We start from the raw sequence: 22,464 nt of genomic DNA on the forward strand, positions 1-22,464 counted from the left end.
TTAGTCTCCCCACAACATTATCAGTTTGGGGACAAACACCCTCTCCGAGAACAGTTTGGGATAATCTTTTCCCTTGTTACACTCCCATGTCTCTCACATCTGCTGGTGTTATCTGGGATGTGTTGATAAGCATAGGCAAACTCCCCACATCTCACTACCAGTTAGAACTCTCTGAAGGTACCAACAATTATAATCCAGGATTTTAATTTCCTAGAGGAATGACTATACATTATGCTCTCTCTTGCTTATCCTTTTCCATAAATTTTGCATCTATGGGTAGCAGATCCCCAAAGAAGGAGTCATCTTCAGTCCTAATACCTCTTGCAAAGACTGCTGCTATGTTTTTATACTGCATAGTCTTGCATTTAAATGTTATCACATAAAATTCTAAGCATTTGGAGCATACACCATTTCTCTAAGGGAACATTCTCATTACTAGGCTGTAAAATCTACCTGATTATTCTTTAGTCTCCCATTCTGGCCTCATGAATATTGAGTTCCGTGCTGTACAGTAGCTCTTACTATACTGCATACAGCCATTAGTAGTTGCAGTACTCTCCTAGGAACTTGAAGTCACAAATTTAACTAATTTGTTAAATTAGCACTCTAATACTAGGGAAAATGTATTATTACCACCATGCTTGTCATATATGGTCAGTGTCTGTCTGCCAAAGAGGATCAGCATCATGAATCCTGTGTGAATGGATGCTTAGCAAGCCAGGTGCCTCTCAGTATGCAAACTATGTGTACAGTGCCTCCTTTTGAGAGGGTTTAACATCCAAGAGCACTACGTATCCCAGAGAGGAGTTCAGACTCCCTTTATTGTCCACAGAAGCAAAGACCTTTAAAGGTTGAATGAAAAGCCTAAACATTTCATTTGAATGCTTTGTATCATAGAGTGGCTACTTTTTCCAATGCCTTTGTGTAAAGTCTTTTAGTGGCAAAAAATGGTCACTAAAAGCTTGTTATTTTTAGGCACTACTATGTCTGAGCTAGGCACATGAAGCAGGTGGTCTGAATATGATGTTTACTGTCTGCATATTTCTTATACTTCTCAACTGAATTAACAAACTCTGAGAGTCCTAGATCAAGTTGAAAAACACAAATGTTTTTGTCTGTATTTTGTCTGAAGTAGACATGGGTGCACAATTTTTTAGTAGTATTATTTTTTAATAGTATTATGTCATGTATGTGGTTTAAAATTGTGCCACTAAATAGATGTGTTGTTTAAAGGAGATGAGTATAACTAGTCCTGCATTTGACATAACTTTCTAAAAGATATATTCAAAAAAATGTATTTGACAGGTTATGTTCTCAGTGGATTTCCTTCTCTCTCAGAGGAATACATGACTGTTCCACAGCAAATAGAAAAAATAAAGAATCTGAAATTAAAACCAGATATCCTGATTAACATTAAGGTAATGTCATCTTCAGTAACTTACTAGTAATTTTCCTAATTATTAGTAGACTCATGTGCTGCATAAGTCAATAGATAATGTTTTCCCGTGTGCATTTGAGTATGGTATTTATTGAGGAACAATAAGTTGTTGTATTTTATATTGGAATGGAATTACACTAGTTTGTTCCATTATAAGCATTGCTCGTGCAAAATAATAACCATTTCTTAACATTTCAGTAGCAGTTACAGTCTTTGCACTTCTACCAATTAGAAGATAGAGGTTTTCAAGAAAATAAAACATTGAATAACACTATTATTATGCAATTTTTGGATACATGTACATCTGCTATTCATATACTTCAGGAAGAAACTTTTTCACATATGGAAGTTAGAAAGCAAATTGTTTTATTTTTTACTCACCAATTGTGAAACTGTATCTTAGTCATTATTAATTCATCTGCTTTACAAATCTCAGTTTCTTCGTGAGTAGTAATGTGACATGCCAGATATTTTACAAAAGTGACTGATATAACCAGAGAAACATGAATCATTGTTAGTGTAGGATTAAGAGGACTTTCTCAGTGTAACTTAAAATAGTGGACTGGCTGGATATGTCCCTGTGAGTAAACAAAACAAAACAAGAGCACCTCTTCAGACATCAGGCCAACGGGTCTGGCGGAACACAGCTAACCTGTCTTGTTAGTCACAATGGGGTGGCCATGTCCAAACTGCCTGCTGGGAAAGGCCCTTGTCCAGTGCCAGTCTCTAGATTGTGCCCACTGGCTGACTGAGACCACTGGCTGGCCCACACCAAACTTTGCCAGACTCCATACAGACAAAGTGTGTATAATCATGAACAAGAGTTCAGGCTCTTCTTCTTGTAATGTTTTATTTATTATCAACTAGATTATTTCTGTCTGTTATTCTGAATGTGCAGAATGAGCTGCTGGGGCAACTCTGAATAGTCTGCCTCTGTTGTGATGCATTCTCAATGGGTTTTTGATTCTAGTTGTCATATCTATGTGTTTTCTCAGGTGCTAAGCTTCAGTGTGTGGCCCTAGTCTATCACTTTGCCAGATTAAAGTCCACGTTTGTTTTAATTCCCTACTTTTGAGACTTAATTTGGTTGACCATGCATAATGAAAATTTGTGAATGCCTACTTCAAACCTTTTTTTTTATGCTAATGGAAAGATCTTTAAACATCAGAGAAATATATTTTTGTGCTACTTTTCAGGCAGTTTTTATTTTTTCAGCTACAGAAAATCAATCTTTCTTTTAATACCAGAGAGTGAGAAATCCTGTTCTTGGGAATATATGTTGCATAGTTTCATGTGCAACAGTACAAATAGATGAGTGATACTAACTACACTAGAATGAAAAGAGAATTCTTGACTTTGTGCAGTTACATCATCATCTCCTCTGGGAAGAAGACTGAAATTGAATATTCATTAAAAATCCCTGCCCCAAAGTCAAATGAATAATTTTGCCTTTGATTTCAGTGGATTCAAGCTGTTTCCACAGATATGTTGAAATTATAACCATTTTCATTATATGAAAAAGAAAGGAAGAAGGGAGATTCTAGCTAACTCTGGGAATACTGAAATACTGTCATTAGCAGACCAATTTAGAGATGTTTTGTTTCTCCTGGAGAAAGGGCAGGATATGCACCTTTGAAAAAAGAACCATATCTAATCAAATTTCTCCTTCCGTATTTCAAAATATGCTCTGTCATTTAGCAGTCATGTCAGCTGTATGACTCACTATAGAAATATCCTGAAGTATTATAATACTTGAAGGGATACCTGAGGAAATGACCGTAGTGTGCCTGTTGCTAACAATGCAATCTCAAAAGCTCTGTATTTTCTGCAGAAATCAATTCTCTGTTTCTGTAACAATTTGATGTTAACAACTACAATATTTTGCTGATGACACCAAGCTGGGAGGAGTGGCTGATACGCCAGAAGGCTGTGCCACCATCCAGCGAGACCTGGACAGGCTGGAGAGTTGGGCAGAGAAAAAATTAATGAAAAGGAAAGTGTAGAGTCTTACATCTGGGTAGGAACAACCCCAGGTTCCTGTATAAGTTGGGGAATGACCTATTAGAGAGCAGTGTAGGGGAAAGGGACCTGGGGGTCCTGGTGGACAGCAGGATGACCATGAGCCAGCACTGTGCCCTTGTGGTCAGGAAGGCCAGTGGCACCCTGGGGTGTATTAGAAGGGGGATGGTTAGTAGGTCAATAGAGGTTCTCTTTCCCCCTGGTGAGACCACATCTGGAATATTGTGTCCAGTTCTGGTTCCCCTCAGTTCAAGAAGGACAGGGAACTGCTGGAGAGAGTCCAGCACAGGGCAACAAAGATGATTAAGGGAGTAGAGCATCTCCCTTATAAGGAAAGGCTGAGGGAGCTGGGGCTCGTTAGCTTGGAGAAGAAAAGATTGAGGGGTGACCTCATTAATGTTTACAGATATATAAAGGGTGAGTGTCATGAGGATGGAGCCAGGCTCTTCTCTGTGACAACCAATGATAGGACAAGGGGTAATGGGTACAAACTGGAACACAGGAGGTTCCACTTAAATATGAGAAGAAACTTCTTTGCAGTGAGGGTGACAGAACACTGGAACAGGCTGCCCAGGGAGGTTGTGGAGTCTCCTACTCTGGAGGCATTCAAGACCTGCCTGGACACATTCCTGTGTAACCTCATCTAGGTGTTCCTGCTCCAGCAGGGGGATTGGACTAGATGATCTTCTGAGGTCCCTTCCAATCCCTAACATTCTGTGATTCTTTGATCCTGTGATTTTCTTGTTACCTCAGGCTTTTCATATATGTTTGAAGAGTATAGGTGTTAGTGATTTAGGAAGGAAGAATAATTATTTATTGTTTGTTGTGCCACACCCCCAATTCCACAGTAGAATTTTCAGGTACCCATCTTAAGACCTGTTGGAGATCTGGGGACTCCAAGTGCATATCAATGTGAGTACAATTTAGGACAGGTCAGATGCTTTATTAAATATGGTCATAGTGAGTGAACAGTCAGCGTCTCCCTCTGCTCCCTTGTTCTCTGCTAAGTGATTGAAGGGATCAAACCAATTTTCGTTGGGTTTTGTTTGTTTTTAAAAAGAGTGAGGAAAAACAATGCTTTCAGTGTTAACAACTTCAGATATCCATCCCTGGAGTGGATGGACTCCTTAAGTAGCTTGCTGACAGCTGCAATTCCAAGAAGGAATCAAACAGTATATAATGTGACAATGTAGAAAGAAGGTTCTTGGTGGCACCTATAGGAGTGGCTCATTTAATATTGTCTTAGCTCGGAAGTGAGGAGGTGAAAACAGTCACAGACTGTTAAAATCATAGGATCATAGAATTGTTTCGTTTGGAAAAGACCTACATGATCATCAAGTCATGTTAGCTTTTAGTTGAAAGGAATGTTCTTTTAGTTAGGATAAACTTCTTAGCCAAACCTCTCAAATATTAAATATTAATGATTTCACCACCACAGACCACATACAGATTTATCCGTGTTTATCGTTAACTAAATCTGTGTCTGCAGGGCTTTTTATGGAAAGATCATTACTTACTCTTCCAGAGCTCCAAACTACTGAACTTATTTAGCCTCTGAGACAATGGCACTATGCTTAACAGTAGAACTCTGAGAAGTCAGAGGCACCTAGTAAAATTGACTGTATCTTAGAATCATAGAATCATTTCGGTTGGAAAAGACCCTTAAGATCATCAAGCCCAACTGTAAACCTAACACTGCCAAGTCCACCACTAAAACATGTCCCTAAATGCCATATCTACGTGTTTTTTAAATACTTCCAAGGATAGTGACTCAACCACTTCGCTGGGCAACTTGTTCCAATGCCTGACAACCCTTTCTGTTAATAAAGTTTTCCTAATATCCTCCCCTGGTACAACTTGAGGCTGTTTGCTCTCGTCCTATCACTTATTACTTGTGAGAAGAGACCAATACACTCCATGCTACAACCTCCTTTCAGGTAGTTGTAAAGAGTGATAACGTCTCACTTCAGTCTCCTTTTCTCCAGACTGAACCCCCCCAGGTCCCTCAGCCAAGTCCAAACCACTTCAGCATTAATTACAAGAGCAATCACAAGCCTGCCTGCAAAATACCTACACTTGGCATACTACAAGGTATAACTTGCATGCTAAAATATGCTCAAGTAGTGGCTATGCTCCTGATGTGGAATGTAAAATGCTGATGGGGAAAAGCTATGCAAGCATTTAAGTCTTTCTTTAATATACACTGGTTTTGAAAATTTTGTGCTTATTTAGAATGTGATTGGAGAAGCTGTTTGTGAATTCAGATATTTGCCAAACAGAGTCCTACCCCTGATTCTGCAGTTTCAGGAAAATAATGTTATTATAGCAGTACAATAAACACATGATTTCCTTTTAATTATTCCTTGCTAGTGTTCAGACTATGACTTATGCCAAAGAATATCAGGACAAAGGCAACACCCTAATTCAGGACAGGTATATCAGAGGCACCAGTGGGATCCTGATGTTATTGCAAAGCATAAGAGAAAGGAAGTTCAGCCTGACGAAGACAATGAAGAGGAAGATGAAGAGCAAGAAGAAGAAGAGGTGAAGATTGCAGATTTCTAAACAGTACAAAGTATTATAATGTACTCTAGTCAAAGCAGAACAAATTTCAATATTCTAAAATATCACCATACTACATTATGAATTAATTTTACTGAACTCTGGTCTTAATTTATTTTCTGTTCTGCTTTAAGAGATGTGGGATAATACTTAAATGGTAGTTTTCAACAACAGCAAATAGTAATCATTGTATAACTTAACCTGGATTCAGTCTCTAACTTAGAAGTCATGGAATAATTTCTTGCCATAAGTTAAAAGGGTGTATCAGGATAATGGTGTCTCAATATTGTCTGTTTCTTGGTCTAAGCAAATAAGAGAGTTCTTAATTGTTGCTTATTTTAGCAATTTTTACTAGTATTTGCAGGATACCAGCTTGTTTTCTGGCTTTGTTGTTAGGCTACTACAAATGGTTTTTCTTTTTTTTTTTTTCCGTGAAGTTATTAATTTTGAATTCAAGTTGAATTGTTCTGGTCTGTAATTCTGGCCAGAGACTTACCAGTGCAAGTTCTAGGCACAATCATCTAAATTTGCAAAAACTAGGCTTCCTGAGGATTGGATCACAGTCAGCAATCACTGGGCTAATATTCATTGCAATACACTGGAAGGCTACTTTACTTAAAGACAAAAATTAGTTTAGTACATTATTTTATTTCTATATCTTGGAATATTTAACTTTTCATTTTGCAGATTGCAGAAGATACACTTAGGATGTCAGAATTTTTGAATCAATTAGTACAGAGGCCTGAAGATATTCTTGAAAATGCAGAGGAGAGACTTGGAACGTATAAGGATATAATGCTTCATCATTTAGAAGTAAGAAAATGCAAAATAATAGGATTGTGCATAACAAAAGACCTTTTAAAATATCTTAAATATCCTGCAGTATTTTCATTTTTTTTTTAAGTTTGAGATTTGTTTTATGGAGGTGGGCACAAGGCGTGCTACAACATATCCCCAAGTTCTGAAATTCATACAGAAATTGATGATACACAGTTGTCATCTCTAGGTGTTGTTTCTACTCTGGAGTCAAGATAAAGTAATCCGCTTCAGATTTTAAAAGTGAAACCATACCTGCCACCACATATACTTCCTGAATCTAGGAAGTGGAGTATTTGATGGGCCCAGTGTATCATCACCATTACCAGAGTTAATTCTAGCATGCAATCCCATAAGAAATCTGTTCTTTCTATCCATTGCCTTCCACTCCAATAGATTCCCTTCCTCACCTGCTTCATTGCCTGCAGATTTAAAAAACCTGAACATGTCCAAAGCAATAATTTGTTCTTTTCTATTTTCTCTTTCTTAAATTTTTAATCTGCTGGTACAAGCAGCTGCAAAAACCTCATGTTTGCTGCGCCCTTAACAATTACCCTTTATGCCCTTCAATTTCCCTATGGATTAGATAAACCTGTAGAAAAAATCGTGTAAAATTGGTGTAATGTTCTTTGCTAGAGTAACAAACTTGTTACTGCTGTGAAGGGGAAAGCAAAAAATGTGATATCTTTAATCATTATACAATCTCGGATTTTTCATAAGCAAACTAATGGAAAGTTGTTTAGAATAAATTACTTTAGGATGTACACCAAATTTCAACACTTTCAACACATTCCAGTACTTGGTAGGCCTTACTTAGACTTCACTAATGATAAATGTATTAGTGAACATACTTAGTAGTCCACTAATACATGAAAAGAACATTGGCCTAGGTAGAGGTTACGATGGTGAAATTGAAAAAAAAAAAAGCTTAGATGATGTGCAATTTGCACTGAACTTGGATAGGTAGAAAAAACTTTGGAGAGCAGGCCATGATTTCTTGATAAGTTGCTAGGATGAATTTGAGTAGAAATAAGTGCGAAATGCTACAATTAGGGAGGAAACCTAATGAACAACTACAACGTGAAATAATTGGCTATACCTCAGTGCTACAGATAATCTGCAATCTGTGGGGTTTTAGTTAGTCATAAACTGAGTCAATAAATGTGTTTGATGCTCTTGTACAAAAGCAAATATTATGGATGTACGAATAAGACCATTGTATATAAGAGAAACACATTATTTATTTCTCTGTAGAAGAATACTAGAAGGAAGCAATTAGTTATTATCTATGTCTACCAAAGATAGGACAAATAATTTAATTTATAATATACAAGTCTTAGACTACATGCAAGGAAATTAACTCTGACCATAAGTGTAATGAAGAACTGGAATAGATTACTGAGACAGTTGTAAAGTCACCTTCACGAGGCTTTTTCAGGGCTAGGGTTATACCAACATCTGTCAGGAATGGAGTGAGTGTTCTCAGTCCTCAGGGACATTAACAATAGACATAGGAAGCCTATTTTAGTCCAATATCTTATTTACTAGTGGGAAAATTGAAAATAAGAAAAATCAAAGCTATGGTTCAAATTTTACAGAAATTGAGGGCCAGGACCAAAAATGAAAAAATTGGTCTCATGGCTGGTATTTCCAAGAAATCTGTTAATTGTCATTGTCACAATTTTCCAGCAGAGACTTAAAGTAGTTAGAAGTTGAATTAACACACAAAACATTACTGTATCTTGATTCTTTTAGCTCTCTTGCATTTGAGCTAGGATATCTAATCTGTTTTCTGAGCCCATTGTAACTCAAATTTTTGAATTCTCTCTGTATTTATCTATGACCAAATAAAAGTTCATCTCCAGAGGTTTTATAAGACATCAATACAATGAAACTTGGTTTTGCTGAAGTCCACAGTACCCCAGTCTTTGATTTGTATAAGAACAGCATGAGCTTCAATGTCTTTATCTGGTTAATGATACTCAATTGATGGATGTCTTTGCTCTTAAACAGGACTTGATGGCTGAACAGGATTGTCAATATCTTTTTGAACTGGATGGAAATCAGCAACCAGATGATCTCTTTGCAGTAAGCAAGCTATGTACCAACCTAATTAACCTCCACCAGAAAATAACTTCTCAGTTTTGTGGATTTTCTTTATTAAGGTGTTGACAACACTTTAAGTTGTATATAAAACTCATTTGATTATTATTAGAAAACATGACCTTTGAAATGCTAGCTCTTGTTGCTCTATTAAAACAGTTGTAAGATTCACTGCACTGCCCCCAGTCTTACATATGTTACATGTGAATAATTGCAGTCAGGCTACAAAACTCTATTGAATTGTATCCATCTGTTTCTAGTGCTTTATTTTGTCTATTAGTGTAAAATATCATTACTAACATAAGCAATTAAAACATTTGTAGTATTTACATAATTGACTTATTTTGTGTTAGTGTCTAAAATAATTACAGAAAATTTATGAACTTTGATATTGTTTTACAGCGTAATAGAACACACTTCATTCTTTTCCATTTGCTATTCTGCTGAGTGCTTGTGTCTAGATTTTTAGCTCATAATATAGCAACTCATTCTCCCTATTAAAAAGGCTACAGTGATAAAATTTAAAGATAAATAATCTTATCCTGTGGCTCCGAAATAAGAGTCACTTAAAATCAGAACCTAAATTATGGGGCTGAAAATTAAGTGAGAGATTGTCTTTGACAATGTAGGAAGTGAGCTGCTCCTGCAGTTTGCCCTCTGTTGCTTGAAAGAAATTGAATCAATTATAATTCTGCAAGTATTATTGCAATTTGTGTTTACCTTTTCTACCAAGAGCAGTCCTATGGGGAAAAAAAAAAACACCACTAATTTTGCAGAAATGGAACATAACATTTCTTAATTTATGATCTGTTTGTGAACAGTACAACAGATTTATAGCAAAGGCAATCAAGTTGTGTAATGATTCTGACCATTATACCTGTAAGTAAGGCAAAGACCTACTATGAAACTATTCTAAACATGATAAAATTTGCTTTTTAATTTAAAGAACACTTGCATTCAAGTAAGATTACATTCAGAAAATACTTCAATTAAATTCAGTATCATCTGATTCTCATTGGCAGACATCTGGCTTAAGTATCTTTTTAAATAAATTACCCTAAACTGTTTTACTTCCAAGTGGGCATAATCTGATCTCCTAAAGAGATTTTCCTCCTTTTCAGATTGGAGTTCGTCTGAATACGTCTGCTGCTTTGTGAGAAAGAATCCTTCACAGCCTATTCCTTTGGAAGGCTTAGGAGTCACAGCATAATGAGGAGATATAAAGGCTGTGATTCAGCATTTCACACTGCCTGTATCTACCAAATAGCTTGTTAGAACTCAGCTCAATAACTAGCTTGACTCCAAGCCAGAAACTGGGCCTTAGTGTATATGTAACCATTATATAAATAATAACTTACGATTTCAAAAATACTTTGGGGGTTCTTGTGGCTCACAAAAGCAGTTCTGATTGGTACTAATCAAGAGTTATTTTCTCCGCAGTCAGTGGTAGTTCGACTTCAATCTCTGGGTGTTCAAAATGGAGCTCCTATAACTAGACTTCAAAGTCAGGAAGAAGAAATGCTGGAGACACTGGAAAATGTAAGTTTGTTTTTCTGAAATGTGATTGACTGTAATAATTATAAACATATTTTTTATTTTCTGATGTAATCTTATAAGATCTTTGTTTCACAGCAACCAGTTTGTTTTACCATGCAATAAGGGCATTTTTTTGAGCCTAGATTTTCCAGAAATGTGAATTTAAGATAATTCTGGGAGTGGAAAAGATGCTAGGAGATTAGAATAAAATTTTGAATAAAATGTTTGTTTTAGCAATAGAAGAAGAATGAATTCCTCTCAAGAAAATAAAGAAACTTTAGCCAAAGCATAACAATGTCAGCACCTGACTCTTAGCTCAGTCTTTACTCTTTTTCAAACATTCTTAACATTCAGGTTGGTTTTCTGGCTGCTCTTGGGCATTGACCAGATGTTTTCATGGAAGTATTTATTATAATTCAAGAGAATTCCTGAGTAGTGACAGTCAATGACAAGTCATCATTTTCTGTGTAAAACTGCTATTTTGATGCTTGGCTTCCTAGATTCTGAAAGTCCTTCTGCAGCTCTTCACAGCCAGCACTTGTCTATTCTATTCTGAATAATTTGGTGTCATCATAAACTTTAGGATTCACTCACTATTCAACTTCTGGAAAACGTCTGTTAAACTTACTGCTATCACATGACATTTCTGCATGCCTAAAAGAGATATTTTGGCCTTGCTTTTCTCCCACACAGACCATCGTCCTTTCTTCATCCTCTTTAGAAAAAATTTTGGCCGTTTTCTGTTGTCTTCAATAAATGGCTGGTTTGTACATCTTTATTGTTTTAAACTTCGGACAATAATAAATGAAGCCTACAGGAACTATTTGAAGTACTATTTTTATTAAGTAAAATAGAAAAAATGAAATAGTTTTTTCCTTAAAATTTTCCTACAATTCTGAAATACGTAATTAAAAAAATATCATCTAAGCAGCGTGATGTGGATTTCTTTTTAGATTTGCTTATTTTCCAACAAAATGTTTCAAAAAGAGGCTAAGAACAAGGCATATGTAGCTTCAGATAAAAATTACAAATGCTGTTGTTGCTGTTTTAATTAACAGGATGAACTTCTCCGGGTTCTGTCATCTTACAAACTAATAGCACCCAGATACCGATGGCGTAGAAGCAGGTGGGGGCGGGCATGTCCTGTGGCTCTGAAGGAAGGTGATATTGTAATGGGAAGCCCAGATTTGGCTGTCAGGTTAGCAGAATATGACACTTTTTATTTTTATTTCTATTTTATAAGATAACGGTCTATATCTGTTAGCTTCTCTTCTGTTTTAAGTTTTCTAGGTAAAATGTATGTACTGTCATCCCCAGAGGCACTGAAAACATTTATGTTGAATCCACGGCCTTATCTGTTACCACCAATGCCGCTTCCTCCTTGTAAAGTACTGGTGTTTGGTCCTCCATTGTCGGGAAGAACAACTATTTGTAACCTAATTGCACACAAATATAAAGGAAAGGTAGGTTTATAAATATCTTAAGTAACAAGGGTATCAGCTGAGGCTTGGCAATAAGTTAAGCACATTCTTATTCCTTTTGTGTTATTAACATATATGCTGAAACATATGGATCACATAGTAATTTTGTGAAATTCATTTATAGAGAAATAGCTAAATTTCAAAAATATTTCTATTTACTCTCTATGTAACACAAATATTTATGTGTCAGTTATTTGTCTTAGCATAAGAATATTATGAATAACTTTTGTAAATGCAAATTAGAAATATTTTTTCCACAAAATCCCCTGCACTTTTGAATTATATGGATTTTTTTCTGAAGTTTGCAGAGATTTTCCAAATTAATTTTATAGTATAGAAATTGGATCAGATGCTGTATTTCTCTTCTGTGATGTTTTTATTTTTTCAAATCATTTCACTAGGTTCTTGATATGGACGAACTCGTTCAACCCCATATGGAAGAATCAAGAAAAGAAAACATTGAGCAAGTGCGAAGGGATGCGATAGAAAAGGCTATAACAGCAGTGAAAGAAAGGTTGGAATTAGAAAAACAGTCAGGAGAATCAGGTGAATAAGTTGTTACATGGTCTTTGAAACCATCTGATTTGCTTAGGTTATTTAACTGAAGCAATTGCTTTCACTTTGACTTATAAAATATTACAGAAGTTGTTACTGTTGTCATGCATCAAATGTGAACTAAAAGAGCATGTGCATGCAGTGAAGGGAACAGCTGAGTAGAATTCAGTATTTTTGATGTTATATATAAATCCTCCAAAGCTGAGGACCACAGGTATGTAAGAAAGAGTTTTATGAGCTATTTTTGAAAGAATAAATTAGTTCTGACCGTTACTGCTTGGAAACTTTCCATTTGACTGAATTTTTAACAAGTTAAATCTCTGCAAAATTGAAATTTTCTTCAAGAAAGCAGCTTGTCAGCTAGGCTGCTGTGAGCCCACAATCTATAGATCTTCCACTTTGGAGCAGCCTTCCAGGTGTGCTGTCTCAGATGGCACATTCACAAGACTTTCCACCTCTGGTCACATTTAGACTTCCTAAGCTGCCCACATTTTTTGCAACTTGATGAATTCAGAAAATATTTTGAAAAGGTGAAAAGAACATGTTCTTTTAATATCTGTTAAACAAAAATTGGATTTTCTTCTTGCTGGAAATTTTGTGGGGTTTTTTTTCAAAATTTTCTTTTGAAATGAAAATTTTCCATTGAATTGGAATTGCTTTTTCCAGTTAGCTCTAGTTATGGTTCAAATGGACAGTCAGGCCATTTTGCCTTATTCAACTAAGTGAGGAATCACCATATTTGACCTACTCCTGGGTAGATATAAATCTGACAAGAAGATAGTATGTTCCTCCTCAAAGCATAGAAACCGACAGTGAAACAAAAAACACTGGTCTTTCAGTAAGAATAAGCGTGAAGTATGACACCAAAATTAAAACCACTGAACAGTGTTATGTTCCAGATTCCTGGCTATGTAAATACTTTTGAGGACAGGTATGTGAAGTCATATTAGGATTAATGAGAACTTAACCTTAATCAATAACCTTGGAGAGCTCAAGCAATTTTATTGCAAAATGGAACTACAAACAGATGAAGCATGTAGATTGTCACAGAAAGTAAGAAAGCTTCAGAAGGCAAAATTAAATAGTTTTAGAAGCTTGACTCTAGATCTGGAGGTAACTATCCCAGAAAGTATTTCCTATTCCTAACAAGATTATTTAGTTAATTACCTAGTAAATTCTGCCTTTTGAGAGAATTACAGAGAATCACTAAAAGGTATGCAAAATACATAGATCAGTTTAATTAGGTAAATGGCCCCCTGACTGTTCTGGGTGCTCCCAAGTCCAGTTCAGGGCTAGACAGTGAGGCGATGAAATCCCACTGAAGTCCCCAGAGTTTCTGCCAGGGTAGGTCAGGAGATTGAAGCAGGTGGTGCTGAGGACTCAATATCCAAGTCATGCACAGAGGACTTTCAGACTGGCCTGTATTGTGGGCTCATGGGCTGAACACTTAATGGTTTCAGCATAGTAGATGTACATCTGGAAAGAATAAATTAGTTTGCATGTTCTAAGACTGCTTTGCCATGTGTACTAAAGCATGAGAAGGATCAGGAGATTCATTTAAAACATCCTCTTCTGATTAAAATTCAATAGGTAACATATGCATGCTCAGAGGGTCCCAGTCTGCTCATGCTTATATGACATCCAGCTCAAGCAGAACCACATTGTTCTGTTTGGGGGAAAACAGAGGAGGGCATTGAATCTGTTGAACTGAAGGTGTGTTCGAGACTTATGTATTTGTTAAATCTTTTCCGGCTTTTGTCATATTTGTTATCTCTTTTGTTCTGAGGAAAGAAATGGACATATAAAAACAGGTACTACCAGAGAGCCATTTGTGTCTCACAGGCTGATGGGTACTAGTTTTGCCTTCTCTAGGGCTGGAAAAGTGCTTGTGATTCCTAGGAGGCATGTTGGGGTATTCTACAGATTGGGAGGCTGCAGATGAAGAGCAGACTGACATGGAGCTGGTTTAGTCATATGGATTTTGTACTGTAGTATTTGTATAAAAGGATTTTCTACTGATCTAGTTTTCTGTGAATTTAATATGATTTCATAAGTATAGAAGACTTGCAAGAACATAGTAGTATGAAAGAAGCAGATGATTCTGAGGAAACCACTAAAACGAGCGAGGAAAGAAGCTTGGAAGAGGAGAGTGCTATAGAATCTGCCATCATTGAAAAACGTAAAGTAAATCTTAACTATTTTGAGCATTTCATTCCATGCATTCAGTATGTCTTGCAAATTAAAAAGTGAAAGATTTTTTTTTCCTCATTTACACTATTTTAATTTGTTTCATTGTTGCTGATACTGTTGTTTTGACAATCCTAAAATGAAATGGTTGATTTTGTCATTGAAAGATGTTAACCCATTTATACCACGTTAGTTTACAGAGGAAAAAACTCCCACTGAGACCTTTACAGGACCCAAGTGTCTATTTTGATGAAAAGTTTGGTATTTTCACTTACATATCTTTTTATAGCATAAGACTGTTTCAGAATTTTTTAATAGGTAAGGATAGGAAATGAGTATTTCAGAATTTTCTGAAGTGCTTTTAAAAAATGTATATTGTTAGGAATGTCAGAGGTAACAGCTGACCACCCAGAAGTTCAAGCGATGGTAGAAGAAGCTGTAAAAAATGCATCAGTCTCCAAAGTTACAGTGTCACCTGAAATATATGCTGAAGTACTGGAGAGAGCTATTGCAGAGGTAAAACTACAAGTATTTTATAGTAAAGCATTTTTTTTCTAAGAGCAACCTGTAACAGTTTATACATTATTGATATATATTCTTAATTGTTCTGTTTGAAAGATCAGTTTAGTTTATATCACATAATCTGAAAAGACTAAGGACATAGGACTAAGAGACTGAGCAAGATCATGAAGGACAACTGTATTGAGGACTACGATATATATCAAAATTATTTCTGTCTTGCAAAGTACCTGGGACAGAAATTGTTAAAGGCTGGGAAAATTGTCTGAGGAAATTATCACTGTATACTTGCCCTATTCTTTTACTCTTAGTCGCTATTAGAGAGCTCAACACCAGATACAAGTGTTTGAAAAGGATTGTATATGAAGGTTTACCCAAGAATCTTGAACTGTTTTAAATTTGTTCACTGGTTTGTAACTAATGAAATTGGAATCTAAATTCTTTTTAGATTACCTTAAAAAAATCACTGATGCATTAATCTCTTTTTTTTTTTTTTAATGTTTTTATTTCATTCAGGCATACAAAGTTATAAATGTTTTTTTATTGACAGGAAATTACAATAGGGAAAAATCATAACATTCAGAAAATAATTTTGTATTGTGCAGTCTTTTTGAACAGCTCACAGACTATCTCAGTCTTTTTATGTTACTGAACCTGACATTTTATAACAGCTTATGAAGACGAACAGAGACAGGTTCCCTGGTGCTCCAGAAAAAGGAGGGTGGGTAGTGGATAACTACCCTCTGTCAGCAGATCACTGGTCAGCTTTATCAGAAAAAGGACTTTTACCTGACACGGTTGTCTGTCTGAAGAATACAGAAAAAGATGGTTAGTAAATGCACACTAATGAAGCTTAATATTTTCTTTTTTCTATATTGGTATCTCTATATAAAGCACACTTACAATGAAAACTAGTAGTTGTATTCCATTTATGAAGTTTCAGGGATCTAGAGAAGGAAGAATCCAGTGAATCAACAAGGGTACCCTAAATTTCTTACAATTTGGATTAAGGGAATTACACAGAATTAAAAACCGGAATACTTTACAAAAGCGGTAAAGAAAATGCCTCCTGTTTATAATCCTGTTTACAATTTCCTCCTATTTACGATCAGCAGTAAATGCCGCTGTACTCTTGCAGTTTCAGACTTTCGTATTCTGTGTCTGGCTGGCCATCAGCTTGCAATGTAGCTCTTAGTCTAATTTCCCTGCCTGCACATCGGTCTCCCCACTTGGAAAATCAGGTTATAGATACAAACTTTTATGCTTCAGAGAAAAATGGAGGGAAAAATACCTGTATGCAGGTGAATCCTCTTCCCCATCCTGGGGTCAAAAGGAGTTGAACGACGTCTTATCCAAATTGATATAATAGTTTAGTACCCATTAATTCAGAGGAAGGGACTTTTACTGTATTGTTTCAAGCAAGAAGGAAGGCACGAGGAATTGAACAAGTTCATACACTTCTAAAAGTTTTGCCTGCCAAATCATGTCTTAATGGATTATGCCTGCTTGATTGATACCACCCCAAAAGTTTCATTGCCTTGTGGCAATGTTTGATCATTCAACTGTTCAACCCAGTCTATTATCAAAACGTCTTTCAGTAATAGAAACTTCCCTTCAAGAAAGGAATAATGGGCCTATTCATACTTAGTTCAAGAAAGCTCAGTAACTGCCTAGTATTAGAATCAGACCAGAGAGCTTTTCAAACCCTTGTCCCTGAGTATAAAGATCAACCTGGGGCAAATTAAGATTACAAAGTTTACTCAGAATAGATTTTTTTTTTTTTAAGGTGCTTTTCAGAAGCATGGCATCTTTATAAACTAATCATCCTCACAACTCAGCTACTGTACCTGAACTACTTGGTCACATAGCTTTGTGAAATTTTGTAACACCTAAAACGTCTTAACTAAAAGTCTTCCAGTGTGGCTGGAGCTTGTAGACAGAGTAATTACAGACTGAACATTTCTATGAGAAAGTTCTAGATCCAGTGTTTGTCAGAAAATCATCTTTGCTGCTCCTGTCATTCAAGAAGGCCTCATCTAAGATACTTCCAGAAAGAACTTAAGGACAAATTGCATTTCCATGCCTCATCTTTGCTTCTGAGACATTTCAAGCATATTGAAATGTTCATGAGCCTGGTTTCTGGGACACGGTGCACTGCGTTTTCTTATAACCACAAAAAGCACCTTATTCATGTAGTAGACATGCCGTAATGTAATGTTAATACAGTGTATTAAATAACAAACAGCAGGAATTAAGGTCTAACCATTTCTTCAGGGAGAAGACTGAGATCATAGCATCAGAGAATGTCCTGAGTTGGAAGGGACCCACAAGGATCATTGAGTCCAACTCCTGTCCCTGCATATGACAACCCCACAGTTCACACCATGTGTCTGAGGGCCTTGTCCAGTCTCTTCTTGAACACTGTCAGGCTTGGGGCCGTGACACCTCCCGGGGGAGCCTGTTCCAGGGCTCCACCACCCTCTGGGGGAAGAACCTTTTCCTAATGTCCAACCTAAACCTCCCCTTCAGAATTCTGTTAACTTTCTCTTGACTTCTCAGAATTTAACAAATTAGTGAATTAATTGGATAAAAAAAAAGCTTGTGTCATCTTCTCTGAAAAGCTTTATTCTAGATCAGACACTTTGGAAACAGAAAATTCTTAATGGGAGCCTTGTTGAAAACTGGTCAATTGTAACTGCCCCTTTTTTTCTTCTGGGAAGGGAAGAACTTGGGAGTCCATAGCAGAGGCTTTCAAATTAAGTAGTTCCTTCCAGCAATGTACACCTTTCTGCCATTCCCACTAGTTCTCAAAACCTAGCTCTGAATTACTTGTTCTAATCTGAACAATCTATTTTATACTGTTGGTAGCCACCTCTTCCATGCAATCGTCTACTGTTTCTCTAGTCTGGTAGATGGCAGATGCTTTAAAGCGTAAGTGTAAGAATTTCCTAGAAGTTATAGAGGTCCTTCATGAAATTTAAATTTTGTGCTCACAACCCTGATGGTACCTCCTTTTGAATTAACATTGTTACAGGCTTTATATTAAATAGAAACAAACAAACAAACAAACAAACAAACCCAGACCTACTTTCTTAATTACAACTCATTTGGCCCTATGTAAAAGTAGCTTTCAGGCTTGGAAAGAAATCCATCATTCCCATTGTTAATGTGTTTGAGATGATAATGAGTCTATATCCTAATTCTATCGCTGGAGCTGTATCAGGCTTTCATATGAATCAATGACGATATATTTTTTCTTCGAAGTTTCATTCACTGGTGGGAGGGAATGAATTAACATACTTTAAATAATAATGCATATATTTTTGCTGTCTCAGCTTGAAACTGGCAGAGATTTTCTTAACAGACTTTCAGTTGTATTAAAACAAGACATTGCAAGAACATTGTTCTTTCAACAAGAATCAGCTGAACTACCTACAAATCTGCTCCATTAGTAAGCCAGCTTATTTCTGGTTAATGCCAGTAGCAGATATTCTCAGGTCAGCCCCTTAGGACTTTGCTAATTCATTATCCATTATTCTAAAGGGTTATATGTCACTTGACCAATTTGATCAAGTATACTGAAATCACTTATCAGATGAAACAACTTTGAATCCTTTGAGTAAGGAACACACATGCTGGTACCCAATGAAGAAACAACAGTTAGTTACAGTATAGTAATTGTGATGGTTCTGGACATTCTGCATATGATAATTCTGTAATTTAAGCTGCTTCACTTCAGTTCAAAATCATTTGGACTCTGAATAATGAAGTAAGTTATTGTTCTTTGGCATTGTTGCTTTTCGTAATACTGTGAGAAAACACAAAGATGGGAAATCACATGCCTGGGCCACCAGGCAAAGCCACTGAAAACTCTCACAACTTTTTTTCAGAAGAATACCAAGACAGAATTATCTAAAGATGAGTTTACCAAGTATATTTTTTAAAAATGCCGTTAACTCACCCTTCCTTTTCCAAAACTACATTTAACTGAAACTATTGGTTTAAAATATAAACTATTCCCACAAAATTATCATCTGCTTCAAATCAACGCCAATGTACCCAACAGTTAAGAAACTTGTTTCTCACAGTTCAAATTCAGATAAAAATACATTTTGTGTCAGTTGCTGATAGTGATCGTGTGATATATGGGAGAAATAAGTATGAGTAAACTGAGGTGAAAGAGGCAAGATCATATCTGCTATAAGGTTTAGCTAAAATGTAGCTTTTTGCCTTTGGATATGTTTCATTGAATTTAGCTATTTTGTTTCCTTTTGTTCTTTTTATTATTTTCTTAATTTGGGCAATTTTGTTAACTACTTGATTCCCACTTATTTCTGTCATTTAAATAATAATGTACTTGTGGAGTTTACATTTTTACAGAAATTTGAGTCATTACTTTGTAAGCTATTCCCTGAACTAGTCTAAACTGGCATAACTAACTCCACTGATGGAAATGGATTTCAGCCACACAGCCATATATCATAAACCTATTTGCCCAAGTAAATAAGTCAGTACAGTTCCTAGTAGGAACAACATATCCTTCATTTCTGTCAACCAGCTGTAGTAGTTTTGGTGTGTATGTTATTTATATTTTTATTTGAATGTTTTTCATTTGCTTCTTTCATAGTTTTCTTCATACATATACAAACAAAATAAATACCAGAGTAATGCACGATATACAGAAACATAAGACCAATCATTTCAGTGCTGTCTCCCCTTATAGCCTTCATCATAACATGCCCATATCCCAGACTGAGTTTATTAGGTGCTTGAAATTGAAAACAAAGCTCCAAAACCTTATAACGCAACAGTATAATAGCATTTCAGTGGTATGTATGCCCTTTCTTGGCTTTCAAAAGAAGTAGGAAAGTTGTCTATCATTTATTAAATAATTTTCGTAATGCAAATAACTTTTGTTTTATACAGATACATAAAACTCATTACTGTTCTGTATTTTACTACAGGAGCCTGTATACTACACAGAGCATACTTAGAAAATAGGGATGAACTTGATCCTAAAATTTTGAAAAGACTAACAGATGAAGCATTACAAAAGAAAGAAGAAGAAGAAGAAGGAGAAGAAGAAGGAGAAGAAAGAGGAGGAGAAGAAGAAAGAGGAGGAGAAGAAGAAAAAGGTGAAGAAGAAGAAGGAGAAGAAGAAAGGTAAAACATTCCAAATATCTCAATGTATAAAATGAGCATAAGAAAATTCTAGCCTTACTTTGTGTTCAAGGTATCAGTGCATTTATCCAAATAAATCACAGAATCACAGAATGTTAGGGATTGGAAGGGACCTCGAAAGATCATCCAGTCCAATCCCCCCGCCGGAGCAAAATGTACTAAAAAATTACGCTAAGACTAGTTGTGATGTATAGGAAATAATCCAATATGTGTTAACTTGGAGGAATATCTAATTTAGATCAGTAAGTATGGTGGCAGAAGATTCTCTTGCTAAATGCATTTTCGTTAGCCTTTCATTAGTCCAGGCTTTTGATGCAATAAGACAATTACATTTTAGATGATAAAATGTATTTGATTTTTATTTTGTACAACCCAAATTATATTTCAGTTCCCAGCAGTATATTTCTACATCTTTACTTATATAGGTGCAGCTTGCTTCTGTAGTATTTATGTAAGTCTTAAGATGAATAATCTTTTACTTACAGGAGAAAAATGCAAGAAATACCGACAACAGAGGAAGAACCATCTTCAGAGGCTGTTGAGGAGAGAGGTGAAAGTGTACATCATTTGACTTCTATTTTATCTAATTATGTGTTTCAAATCATTTAACAATTTCATTTTTTATGCGTATTTTACAGTTTTTGTTTCCTTTTTACATTCAGCATCTAGAAAAATGACTTTCTATTACTATCTGCTTCCTTCACCGATTCAGGCACTCAGTTCTATGTATCATTCTTAATGGATGTTACAGCATAGACACGTATTAAATCAGCCAGAATAGTTATGGTTTTCAATAAATCCAAAGCACAGGACTCTATCTCCTCTAGTAACTTTTCTAGTGGGTTATTAACTGTATTGAAACTTCCTACTCATCAAAAAGTCTGTATCCCCTCACAAGTTAGACAACATTGTTAGAACTTAGCCAACAGCTAATGAGAAAATCGCAAAGCAGTCGGATTTTCTGTTCCTTTTCCAAGGAGCTCAGCCTGAAGTAATTAAAGGGGAATGGAAATTATTTCGGGAGTGACTCTTTTTTAACAGGCATTATGCATTGCTGAAGCTGGTAGCAACACACATCATGAATTGCTGAATCCAGTAGCCCAGCAGAGATGAGGCTGCTCCATCTCCATGTCCCCAGGACTATTCAGTAATGAGTCTGAGCATGTATTCCCATTTCTCCTTTCATCCTCTTCTTATTCTATTATCCATGCTTTTTCCTCCCCAATCCACTTTGATCCCTCCTTCTCTTTGCCTTTGGTCCTTCTCAGAAATGCCTCATAATATTATAAGTCTCTCAGAATCCCAAATGGCTTTTCCTGGCATCCTCTAATGAATCTCATACCCTGTAGGCAATAATCCCCCTCAGCCAGGGAGAGACCCTCTGGTTGACTCATCTCAATAGATCCTACACTCAAACAGTGCCTTCATCATCCTCTTTTAATAACGCCAAGGGAAACCAAATCAAGGTTATGTTTCTTCTGATTAGGGTATATGGCTTCCTCAACCTGTCGTTGTTTTTTTCCTCCTTTGTGCTTATGGGGTCTAGCCTTTAATAACACAATCTAACAACATAAATAAAATGGAATTATGTGTATTACATGAGGTTTTCCCTCTAATATTAATAAAAAATAGGGGTAACGACTTTCTTACTTCGCTTATTTCTGTATTGACAGAACCACACATTATTTTTTCAGCCACTCTATATTTCCTGTAAAGAGACTACTTTTGTATCAGAATTGTGCTATACTTTGTTTCCAAAAATGAAAATATAGGTGTCCTGGGCAAGAGTGAATAATCTGTGAGGAGTGAGATTTTGTGGACAGGCCAACTGGCTGGATTTTTGCACCTCAGACAATTCTGTCGGTTGGGTCAAGGTTTAGAATTAATTCCAGTTAGTTTCAATGCTTTTAAAACTCAACAGTCAAAAAAATTGCAGGCTTGTACTTTCTTTTTTACTTTCTTTAATCACTGCCTACTTTCTTAGAAGAATGTTGCTGTCTGATTTGGATCTGCTGTCAAGATGTAGTACCATATACAAGTATCTGTCTCTACATTAAAAACCAGATT

The 22,464-nt window shown here is 36.1% G+C and overlaps 1 protein-coding gene across 1 annotated transcript in view; it reads left to right on the top strand.

The window, feature by feature from the left end:
- AK9 (adenylate kinase 9) overlaps positions 1 to 22,464 on the top strand; it is a 71,763-nt gene that overhangs the window by 9,072 nt on the left and 40,227 nt on the right. Inside the window, exons 6-16 of the mRNA XM_082047680.1 lie at positions 1,306 to 1,418; positions 5,828 to 6,001; positions 6,707 to 6,832; positions 8,849 to 8,923; positions 10,379 to 10,477; positions 11,533 to 11,672; positions 11,757 to 11,937; positions 12,357 to 12,501; positions 14,570 to 14,689; positions 20,181 to 20,379; positions 20,886 to 20,947. Coding sequence (XP_081903806.1) covers positions 1,306 to 1,418; positions 5,828 to 6,001; positions 6,707 to 6,832; positions 8,849 to 8,923; positions 10,379 to 10,477; positions 11,533 to 11,672; positions 11,757 to 11,937; positions 12,357 to 12,501; positions 14,570 to 14,689; positions 20,181 to 20,379; positions 20,886 to 20,947 — 1,434 coding nt within the window. The remainder of the gene's footprint in view (positions 1 to 1,305; positions 1,419 to 5,827; positions 6,002 to 6,706; positions 6,833 to 8,848; positions 8,924 to 10,378; positions 10,478 to 11,532; positions 11,673 to 11,756; positions 11,938 to 12,356; positions 12,502 to 14,569; positions 14,690 to 20,180; positions 20,380 to 20,885; positions 20,948 to 22,464) is intronic.

Source organism: Streptopelia decaocto (assembly GCF_964273445.1).
Source record: "Streptopelia decaocto genome assembly, chromosome: 3".
NCBI classification, from domain to species: Eukaryota; Metazoa; Chordata; class Aves; order Columbiformes; family Columbidae; genus Streptopelia; species Streptopelia decaocto.